Below are 12,051 nucleotides of genomic sequence, written 5' to 3'. Positions count from 1 at the left end.
AACACTTATGAAGTTTGTAAAATGAAGGAAACCAAAGCACAATCATTTGCTAATTGGTGAAATCATCATCATTCTTTCATTTAATTTCCTTATTTTATTCTCCTATGACTTTGTTAATTCTCATAAACTTGCCAGTGTGTTGCAAATGGCTAATTAAGGAGTCTAAGCTCAAAGACTATTTACCCTGTTGGGTCAAGACTGGATGAACCTTTTCCTCCAGTGTGAACATTACAGCAAAGCATTCCTGAGACTAATGCACACTGTGAACACAAGTCCCCTACAGAGACATATTCTTTCTTTTCCATTTCTGTTTCTTTTTAAATGGATATGCCATCACTTTATCTGCACCTTCTCTAACTCCAGCTGGATTTCATGATGGTGGTAACATTATCTCTCTAATATTTTATAAAGGGAATAAAGTGAATAACATTAAAACTTTATCTGGGTTAGTTAAAGGATTTAAAATATTAATTAATGAAGACAAGACTCACATACTTAATTTTATCTTATGGAAGTGCCTATAAGGATGGGGACAGTCCTTTGGTTTGTTGAATATTTCACTGACACCAAAGGGGAAATTTACCTTAAAAGAATCTCCTACTCTGGGCCTGGAGACTCAGAGGGTAAGAACATTTGCTGTGTCCCTGAGGGTCTGAGTTCAATCCCTAGGACCAAGTAAAACGTTGGGTGTGGTCACACATGCCTTGTAATCTCAGTTCTGTAGGGTAGGTTGGAGACCTAAGAATTACTGGGGCTAACAGTTCAGCCAGTCTGATGGGGTAGGGTGGAGGGAAGAAATTAAAAAATGAAAGTAGCTCCAGGCTTTCTGAGAGACAGTCTTAGGGAAATAAATTAGAAAATAATGGAAAAGGATACCATTTACAAAAACTATTTCAACTTACTTAAAAAATTATTTATGTATTTGCAAACAGAGAGAGAGAGAGAGAGAGATAAGGAGGGAGGGAGGGAGAGAGAGAGAGAGAGAGAGAATGGGTGCACCAGAGTCTTTAGGCACTGCAAATGAACTCCAGATGTATGTGCCACTTTGTGCATCTGGCTTTACATGGGTACTGGGGAATCAAACCTGGGTCATTAGTCTTTGCAGGCAAATGCCTTAACTGATAAGCCATCTCTTCAGCCCTTAACGAACTTTTTACAACATGAATTTCCTAAGAAAAGCCATTCGCAAGATGGGAAAATAATGACTTCATATTTCATATAAATTGCAACTCCAGAGTTTAATAGGAGGAAGAAGAGTGCTGCTGATGTTAAAATGCTCTTTGGGATTGTGTCTACTCTGTTAACAGGCCTGCAACTTTTGCTAACCTTCCACATAGGGATTTCAGTGTCTCCAGCCATGAAGATTTTTTTTTCTATTTTCTCCTGCACAGTAGAGAAGCCAACATATGTGTCAGTCCTTGGAAGAGTTTATCATTCTTGTCATTTGAGGAACTATAAACACAGACTCACATTGTTTCTTATTTCTACTCAAAGATACGAAGTAATTAAATCTCAGTCTCTATAGGTATCACTTGGAAGTAGGATATAAATAAGTTACATTAAAATATAAAAATCATGGCTGGAGAGATGGCTTACTGGTTAAGACACTGGCCCATAAAGCTTAAGGATCCAAGTTCAATTACCCAGTACCCATGTAAGCCAGATGCACAAGGTGGCACATGCATCTGGAATTAATTTGCAGTGGTTAGAGGTCCTGGCATGTGCATCCCCCCCTCCGCCTCTCTCTTTATCTCTTAAGTAAGTAAATAAAGTATTTAAATACATGTATATATAAATCAGAAATATGGTTTTCTGTGGTTTCTGATCTGAGTTTCACATGATATTATTGTTCTAAAAGAAATCAGCTAATATCTGTAAGTCAATCATCTATCTCCCTATCAATACTTTTTACTGATCATCATTGGCACCACATGTGTGGTAAGCAAGTACTCTTATTTATGCCCCATTTTGGTAGAACATCCTTTTATGATTTTATCGATACATTTATTGCATTATATTTTGTTTTATAATTATTTTTTACCTAATAGATGTGAGGGTCCTAGCATCTCCCAGGATATGTTACCCTTCCTGTCCAATTAAAAATAAATACAACCAAAGGAAGAAGGATCTACTCATTCCTCATGGCTTATTACCCAGAGGTGGCAGGAGGCAAGGTCAGAAGAGCCTGGGGTGCTATTTTGGAAGAAAAAGAAAATGGACCTACATAACCACCCTTCCATGACCTGTGGTTTGAGAATTGCAGCCCTGCACAGTTCCCACACCACAGCTGTTTTTCTACATCCCCAACACTGAGCACAGGAAGTGGAATGGCACAGAGGATGCAATTTATAGGGTCTGTTCTCTCAGAAAGTGAAACAGAATCCTTGGGCTCTTAAATTCTCTCCAGTGTGGCATCTGAACACACTTGTTCAATGGAATTGTCTGCCTAGTAAAAGGAAGCTTTCATGTGTGAAAAACTGAAGACACTTTAGAAGTATTATGTAAATACTTGTCCTGAGGTTCCATCTAAATAAAACTATTCTAAAATTTTAGAGACATTTCAGTCCATTTAATTCTCAGAACAAAAAGTAATCTGAAAAAAAGTACCTATAGTCACAGAAGAATTAAATGCTCATCTTCTTCTAAGGGGTATCTATGGAAGAAAGGGTATCTAAAACATGTCAAATCCCAGCCACATAGGAATGAATATCTATTTGCATACTCACAGAACTGGCTTTAATAACCATATCTGATTCTGGAGTAAAACTAATTTGGAAAGGTAGACATGAGAAAATAGGTGATTCACATTTTAGTAAAAAAGCATTTTTTTTTATTACTTGGAAGGTCTATGTAACTATAATCGTTCAATTGCCAATTTGTAGCAAATTTCATTTTTTCTGCCAGTGCAATTGAATTTAAGGATCATGCAAAATCTATGTGAAAGTATGTCTCTAGCCATCATGTAGTGATGTGTGGATTTCTTACAGGACTTCAAACGCAGGAGCCTGTTGGATGGAGAGGATCCCCAAAACTTAGTGTCATCTGCCTAGGTCTGATATTTCTGAAGGAAATGGAAATTCAAGTTTCTGTTCTGTACCAGGTAACCAATCATGCCTAAGAATACCACACCCGAATGATCAACAGGCCTGTGTGCACACCAAGTCTTTGGCATGCTTAGAAAGTGTCTGGAGAAGTTTCAAAGTCTGCTATCTTTCTTCTTTCTTCAGTCAAATCAGGACAGAGAAGGAAATATTCTCTCGTCTCATGGGTACAACTTGCTAGTGTTCTCATGCTGTTATTTTGCCCTATTAGCTGCACTGTTTCTTATAGTTTGTGTGGACAAGTCAATTTTCCAAACAGCCACTAGAGGGTAGAAAAGTACAAGGTTTCCCTCAATATTGACTTGTGATTTTGTTTCCTTTTGTACATAATCTATCCAGAAGATATTCAGATAGACATTAAAATATCTTTGCACATTTAGATCTATAGGTATTCAATACCTACTTTGTCATCCATGTTTTCTTCAGTGAGATTATGAATAAGACCCAATCAAAAAGTTAACGCTTCTACTTATCTCTATTGAGAAAATGCATTTTAATATATTCATTTATTTCTTTCACTTATCTTCTCATTTTAAGGTTATCCACTCAAATTCATGATTTCAAATTTTTATAAGGAAATTATTTTCTTCTGAAAATATATGAATGTACAATTGTTATCAATATGTATTCAACTATCTTCCTGTAATGAATAAAAAAATATCTGAAGTGATACAGGAAAGTGCACTGATCAAAGATGTACAAAGGGAAATTGTTTCATTTTTCTATTACTTTAACTGTAGAAATGCCTATGCAGCTATTTCACTTTCAGAATACTTGGAAAGTCAACTTCAATATAAAACGGTGTATTTTTAAAAAAATAAAATCTTATTAACATCTTAATTTAAAAACATGTATGATGGGCTGGAGAGATGGCTTAGCAGTTAAGCGCTTGCCTATGAAGCCTTAAGGACCCTAGTTTGAAGCTCAATTCCCCAGGACCCACATTATCCAGAAGGGGGCGCACGTGTCTGAAGTTTGTTTGCAGTGGCTGGAGGTCCTGGTGGGCCCATTCTCTCTCTACCTCTTTCTCTGTCGATCTCAAATTAAAAAACAAACAAAAATAAATAAATAAAAGCACATGTATGAATGTACAAGTTCTTAAAATACATATAAAAATATATAACTTTCATAACAGAAACTATTGCCTTAGGACAAGGCCACCTGTTTTATCACCTACTCTATGGAAGAAGAGGCATAAAGATAGTAAGAGCAACAGAGTGGGTGGGAATACCCTGAGGCACTGTCCCCTCATTATTCCATAGGGACTGACTGAGGACTTCATGACCCCACAGTGAATCTCATAAAGAGGGCCCTTGGGAAATGGGACCAGGAGCAAAGAGTATAATCTGTTATCATATAAATATTTATAATAATTTTTTTAAAGCTGAAGTTTTCAGGAAGAGTATATAACACTATATTTATAAATTATCAGACAATATCCAGGGAAATGTTTGCTAATTTTATATGGACCTGAAAAAAATGTAAGCTATGGCCAATTCAGTTTGTGCTATCATTAAATGTCAGTTATGTTTCTTGAGGGCCAAGACTAAACTTCCATTTCTTTCCATGTTATAATGAGCCTGATTTACAGTAGAAATTGAATTAATACTTAGCTCTTTGAAAACTTACTTTAAATGCAAATGTCTGTTTCTTGAAATGTAAAAATTTATAGACATAGTGGTCAGCAGGGTCACTGACAGGAACAGTTTCAGAGTTCCTGATCCTTCCATGTGCCTAAATTGTTCCCATCATAGGAAAATTTCTTTGTGTACATTTAAACATTCCTATTCAATTTTCTTTTCTTTTCTTTTCTTTGTAGTATTTTAACTGAAAAGCTTGCAATACCTTTGAGAAATACAATTTCTACCAGAAGCCAAATTGAAATCTGATTTCAGAACAAAATCCAGTTAAATAATAATAATTCAAAATAAAAGAAAAAAAACCAAAATGAGCTTCCAGAAGTCTCCTGTCGGTGAGAAAACAATCCATGAGTTTTCATGTAAATCAGAATATTTTGCCTTGTGTATTTTCCAATCTAGGGTATATGAGGGCAGAGAGTCATATTGTCTTTCAATTTTCATTTCCATCAAAGATTGGGGAAAAAAATTCCTCTCCCTGGGTTTGACTATCAGTTTAGGAGGTAAGTGCCTCACCAGTAATATGAGTGATGAAACTGGTAATTTAAGATACATTTATGTTTCCATAAGTCAACTCATATAACTTTAGAACTAGAAGATCTAGAGAAGACTTTTCTCATAATATTTTAAGTTTTTACCAGGCTGGAAAGATGGCTTAGCAGTTAAGGTGCTAGTCTGCAAAAGCCTAAAGACCCATGTTCAACTCTCCAGATCCCACATAAGCCAAATGCACAAAGTGATGCAAGCGTGCAAGGTTGCACATGTGCACAAGGTCGGGAAGGCACCTGGATTTCCATTGCAGTGGCTGGAAGCCATGGTGCGCCAATTCTTTCTCTTTTACATTTTAAACAAGCAAACAACAACAACAAAAACCCAGAATTTAGGAAGGAGAGGTAGGAGGATCGTCATGAGTTTGAGGTCACCCTGAGACTACATAGTGAATTCCAGATCTGCCTGAGCTGCACTAACTCAAAAAATAAAATTAATCAATTAATTAAAAAAAAAAAAAAAAGAACAAGGCATGGTGGCCCACAGCTTTAATCCCAACACTCAGGAGGCAGAGGTAGGAGGGTGACTGAGTTCAAGGCCACTTTGAGAATGCATAGTAAATTCCAGGTCAGTTTAGGCTAGAATGAATCCCTACCTCAAAAAACAAAACAAGCAACAAACAGCCAATCTGTTGGAGCTTGCCTCGAAAAACAAAACAAAACAAAACAAAAAAAGTTTTTATCTATAAATACAGTCTCCGCCTCTCCCATAGTCATGGGCAGAGTCAAATTTCCTGATTTTCACACCTCCTTTCTTAGCTCTAGCTTACTTCAGTGAGAAATTATTGAATTAAAAAAAATTTAGCATGAGAAATATTTGTGTGTGCTTCAAAAATACTTCATTTCAGAAGTCTAATCAATGCCCTCATTCATAATAATGACAATTCTGTTGAAAGATGACAATCTTTGTGAATTAATCCTTTATCATGCAAGCCTAGACAGTGACCCACCAAGTTATCTTACTATGTACCTCTAATGATAGTAGTTTCTTTTTCTGGCTGTTAAATTATGAACTTTACTGTATGAACAAATCATGTGTTGGTCACATTCATGTCAGGTTATACACTCCTATATCCCACCCCTCATTCCATTGAGGTCCCTCCTCAGTGGGGTCCTGAATGCATCAGTCAGTCTCTGTGGGGGAGGTAAGATGTAGGAACCTGTATAATAGCTGCTCACAGCTTAGACAGGTCATCAGTGGCTCTCTGATTAGATAGGAGGCCTGCTCAATGGGAAAGAACTCATACTTGGTACTTAAAACCAAATCAAACCCCTATGGATAGGAAGGTCATAGACTCCACAGAAATGCTCCCACTGGTCTTTGGCTAAGAGTAGAGTTTATACCCATCAAAATGTTTCTTAAATAATTATGCTCATTCCCTCTGATCCACACTTCACTCACACTTGCATGAGAGCAATTCCTAAATGTAACTGCAATTCTTAAATGTAAGTAAATACCTAAGTCAGGGCTGAACTTGTCAACACAGCGTGTAATTGAAGAGCTGTTGATCACACAGGTGAAATCAGTCACCTGAAGTGCAGAGAAGACAGGGATCTGAGGATGGGTGGCCTGTAGGGTTTGGAAGTTTAACCTCTTTATGACCAGAAATTTTTTTCTTTAAATAACCTGTAAATAACCTGAAAATCTTCCTAACTTGTGCATATTAGTTCCCTGGAAGCACACTGGGTCAAGCAGAAGTTCTGGTGGACAGTCCTTCCTGTGGGCACTGCCGTCTGGACTGGCAGCACACCAGCACGTGATACGTGTACGCCACTTCCAAAGCATGACCTGAAACTTGGAAAAAGACAGTTTTTGATAACTGATAATAACTGATTTTAGTAACATGTTTCTCTCAAAATGGAGTTTAGAAGTTAAAAAAAAATCCAAGGAGAATTTCAGTAGCTGGCATGTGTTTAATACATGTTAATTGAATAAATGATAATAGCATCTAGGCATGCTATTCTATATGATGACTGCTTTACTGAAAACAGAAACTGAAACTATACCCTAAGAAAGAAATGTATTGATTTGTTGTTATGTATTTTGACACATATGTGTGTGTGTGTGTGTGTGTGTGTGTGTGTGTGTATTTATAAATTTATAGACTGAGAAAGAGAGAGAATGGGTATGCCAGGGCCTCTAGCCACTGCAAATGAACTCCAGACTCATGCATCGCCTTGTGCATCTGGCTTTACATGGGTACTGGAGAATTGCACCCAGATTCTTAGGCTTTGCAGGCAAGCACCTTAACCACTGACCCACCTCCCCAGCTCTGATACATGTTTTTCAAAGATAAATTTGTGATGAAATAAGCACATTTGAAACAATTAAGATTTTTGATCCTCTGCATTTTGCACAGGCTGCTTCTCAGTCCCTTGATACTTGTCTGCTGAAGAAATGGACAAATAAGTGAGTTGGTCAGGTGTGATGGTATATTCTTTTAATCCTGGCATTTGGGGATGCTTGGGAGTAGAGAGACTAAACAAGTTCATAGACAGCCTAAGCTCCATTGCAAGAAAATGTCCCCAACTCCATACCCCTCTTGGAAAAAAGATATGTGACCTTAATGACTAACCTCTATTTCTGAACTTCAGTGACTATGTGAGAAGACAGATAAAATTGACAGGCTATGAGGTTTTATATTTGTTGTTGTTGTTTTAATCAGTAAGTTTCAAAGGTCATTATTTGCACAGAGTAGTAAAAGATGCAGGCCTTTCTCTTGCTCCTGGAGCATATTCTGGCAAGAATATAGAAAGTAAGTTCAATCCAAAATGAGTAATCCTTGGGCTGGAGAGATGGCTTAGCGGTTAAACGCTTGCCTGTGAAGCCTAAGGACCCTGGATCGAGGCTCGGTTCCCCAGGTCCCACGTTAGCTAGATGCACAAGGGGGCGCACGCGTCTGGAGTTCGTTTGCAGAGGCTGGAAGCCCTGGCGTACCCATTCTCTCTCTCTCCCTCTATCTGTCTTTCTCTCTGTGTCTGTCGCTCTCAAATAAATAAATATAAAAATAATTAAAACAAAATGAGTAATCCACCATGGGAATTGTAAGGAAATCACATAGACTCCTGTGAAGAAGTGGGGTTTAAATTTGTGTAGATCAGTTTTAAAATAAGTGGCAGGGGAAGGGCCCATGGTGCAAACATGTCCTCCAAGCACCACAACCATCACGTTCATCGGAGCAGTTGTGAGGACTCCAGGAGGACCACATGGTCAGCCTGTTGATGCTCCCTTGGAGGAAGGGAGGGCTGGGAAGGATACTAAACACTTATCTGAAATTTCAACCAGTCATGCATCTCCCTGCCAGGTGTATATAATTCTGCCCAAGAAGCATGTGGTTTGGGGAGGTACTAGCATATGTTGAGTGCGGGACCATGAAGGGGACCATGTTTATGGAACTATGGGGAAGTTGTCATCCATGCAGGGCGAGGCGTTTTGGTGACACGGCTGTTTTGGGGTCACTTGTGTTCCAGTAAGAAAGCCTTTGTGTGTGCTCTCTGACCAAGTTGACTCTCTGTAAGTTTGAGGAGAGCAGACGATTGTCCATGTCTCCTTAGGAACAGTTCATGCAAAAAGGATACATTTGTATGAAGAGTAGTGGAGGCAACTGTGACACTGTGAGGAATTTAGAATGTGTGAGGACCTGAGAGATCAGTGTGGCAGAGACACAGAAATCTCCAAACAGGACAGGGAGGAGGGCCAGATAGATGATACAATCCGAAGAGCACAAAAGCATTTTGCCTTCATTCTCACCACAACCCACTTTAAGTAGAGAAGCAGCAATGATCGTGACTGTGAAGATTCATGCAACAGTGCCTACTTAGTGAGCACTTCTTCATAAAATAGAGCGTTTCAAACTATTTCATTTCTTTATTTGAAAGGGAAAGAGAGAGGCAGATGGAGAGAAAATGGGCACAGCAAGACCCCAGCCACTGCAAATAAACTCCAGATGCTCCCCTTTGTGCATCTGGCTCATATGATTCCTGGTAAATCAAACCTGGGTCTTTCGGCTTCACAGGCAAGTGCCTTAACCACTAAGCCATCTCTCTAGCCCTTGTGAAAATAGAGCTTTGTTCAACAGGGATCTTACTAAATGTGTAACGCCACCTGTTAATTAATCCTCACATCAAAGCAAAGTAGTAGGATATACTTAGTACTTCCATTTAGGGACAGGAATTGAGTCATAGTGTTTGGTTAACTTGCCCAAGATTTTAAGTAATATATGTGACATTATCACAAGTCTGACTTTTAAAATGGCAAGATCCTTTAACAAAAATGAATTGTGAGGGACCATTTGTCAAAAGGGTCATGTATGTATATGTATCTGTGGATGGATCTGGGGTGGGCACAAAGGGTGATGTCACTATTCGGTTATGCCAAGAAGATTAGGAAAGAAACAGGTTTGAGGGAAATCCAGATTTCAGTTTTAGATAAAACCAGAGCTGGATAAGATTTTTGAAAAAAATGCTGGTTAAGAGCAAAATCTCACTCGTGAAAAGGGTCTAAAGCCCCTTTGTTGATCTCAGTCTCCTCTTAACTTGATAGCAATTCCCTGGAGAAGGAATGTTGGTGTGGTGGTTTGATTCAGGTGTCCCCCATAAACTTAGGTGTTCTGAATGCTAGGTTCCCAGCTGATGGATATTTGGGAATTAATGCCTCCTGGAGGGAGTGTATTGTTGGGGGCGGGCTTATGGGCTTTATAGCCAGTTTCCCCATGCCAGTGTTTGGCACACCCTCCTGTTTCTGTGGTCCACTTTCTGTTGGCCAGGGGGTGATGTCCACCCTCTGCTCATGCCATTGTTTTCCCCTGCCATCGTGGAGCTTCCCCTCGAGCCTGTAAGCCAAATAAACCTCTTTTTCCCAGAAGCTGCTCTTGGTTGGGTGATTTCTACCAGCAATGCGAACCGGACTGCAACAGTTGGTATTATTGTTTTCTTAATAATTAAATTAGGTCTGAGGTATTCTAAAGAAAGAGTGAGTAAAGTACAGGACAAGTCCAGGCTGAGCCTGTAATTTCTGTGACCAATGAACTAAAAATGATTATTACATCTCTAAATGTTTGAAAATAAAGATGAAAGATATTTTGTGACACTTGACAATTATATGAAACTCGAATTTAAGGCCTCATAAGTAATGTTTTATTGAAACACAGCTTTTCTCATTTGTTCATCATTGTCGGTGGCTGCTGCTCTCGCACAAGGGGGTTGAATGGGTCTACAGAGTACAAGAAACTCATCATCAAGTCCTTTCTAAAGATAAGTCTGTGGTACTGGGATACAGCTCAGCAAGGAGCACTTAGGCTCCATCTTAGCAGCAAAAAGAACACCTTACTCCCACCATAAACAGATTGTGTTGCAAACATGTGCTCCTATATAATACCAACTTGGTAACAAGTTTAACTGTATCTTGTCACTAAAGCTTTTTGTTTTGTTTAGTTTTGAGATAGTCTTACTCTAACCCAGGTGGATCTGAAACTTGCTCTGTGGTCTCAGGTTGGTATTGAATGCTCAGTGATTCTCCTACTTCTTCCTCCAAAGTGCTGGGATTAAAGGCATGTGGCACCATTCTTTTTACAGTGGTTTTCCCCAAATAGTTGGACCTGTTCTCATTTTTTCTTCCTCTCCCCTCTCTCTTCCTTGTCTTTCAAGGAAATTTCTCCATTACTGAAAATCTGTAAAGAAAAATCAGCCAGAAGATAGTAGTAAGCAAGCTTTTTGAAGACCTCTAAACATAAAGGCCTCAGATATTGTGTGTATTTTAAAGTAATTATGTTGTGAACCCTAGTGAATTAGCTATGGCTGGGCCTCATTACTACAGATGTGCATACAAACATCTGCAACATAAATTACATAGAATCTATGAATTCTACAATAATAATTGAAAACAGGACCAGGCAGCGGCTGGCGGAGCGTGACGAGCGTCCTCGGCTCCCGCCGGCCGGCCGGCCTCGACGCCGCCTCCCGGATTGCCTGAGAGCCCGAGCGCAGGCCAGCGGCCCGGGGCCGAGGTCCTGGACGACGCGGCCGAGCGGGGGAGGCGGTGGGAGGGAGCGCCGGTCTCTACATGGCGGCGGCTCTGTCGGGCCTGGCTGTCCGGCTCCCGCGCTCGGCCGCCGCGCGCTCCTATGGGGTCTTCTGCAAGGGGCTCACCCGCACGCTGCTCATCTTCTTCGACCTGGCTTGGAGGCTGCGCATCAACTTCCCCTACCTGTACATCGTGGCGTCCATGATGCTCAACGTGCGCCTGCAGGTTCATATTGAAATCCACTGAAGGTCATTCCTTGACTGACAGGCGTCACCCCAGCTCACTGTATCAGAGGACACGAAGCATGGGGGGCAGAAGAGGGACCCTGGACACCTGCCTGGCAAACGTGAAGTGCTCTGGAGGAGGTGACCTGGACAAACTCTTAAGTGGCCTTAAGAAAAGAACCCAGAGGGGGAGCCCCTGCCCAGCAGTGCCTTCCAAGAAGGACCAGCCTGTGGTTGGAGCCAATGGAAAATCACAGGATGAGGCCGTCTCCTTGGAAATGAAGAGTGACCTGAGCTGCGCCGATCATTTGCTTCACAGTGGCGACAAACTGCATCCACATCTGACTGAGTCAACAGGAAGAGCTCCAACCCTGGCCGCTGCTGTGCGCAAGGATGAGGGTCTGCCCCCTGGCCCTGTGGAGGAGCGCCTTGCTAGGGTGTATGGTGCCATGAAGGAAGCCCTGAGGAGGGACTGGCTGGAGGGAAGACCCAGAGCCACAGATAGCCAAGAAGGACAGT

At 40.4% G+C, this 12,051-nt stretch overlaps 2 protein-coding genes across 3 annotated transcripts in view; one reads left to right on the top strand and one right to left on the bottom strand.

Annotated features, from left to right (window-relative positions):
- Prkg1 (protein kinase cGMP-dependent 1) overlaps window positions 1-12,051 on the bottom strand; it is a 1,244,729-nt gene that overhangs the window by 60,779 nt on the left and 1,171,899 nt on the right. The window lies entirely within an intron of this gene.
- Window positions 11,348-12,011, top strand: LOC123459504 (small integral membrane protein 10-like protein 2A). Its single transcript, XM_045146147.1, has one exon. It carries the CDS (start codon window positions 11,348-11,350, stop codon window positions 11,552-11,554), a length of 207 nt encoding a protein of 68 aa, XP_045002082.1. The 3' UTR covers window positions 11,555-12,011.

The sequence above is a fragment of the Jaculus jaculus genome, chromosome 1 (assembly GCF_020740685.1).
Source record: "Jaculus jaculus isolate mJacJac1 chromosome 1, mJacJac1.mat.Y.cur, whole genome shotgun sequence".
Classification (NCBI taxonomy): domain Eukaryota; kingdom Metazoa; phylum Chordata; class Mammalia; order Rodentia; family Dipodidae; genus Jaculus; species Jaculus jaculus.
This window is presented reverse-complemented; position numbering and strand designations above follow the sequence as displayed.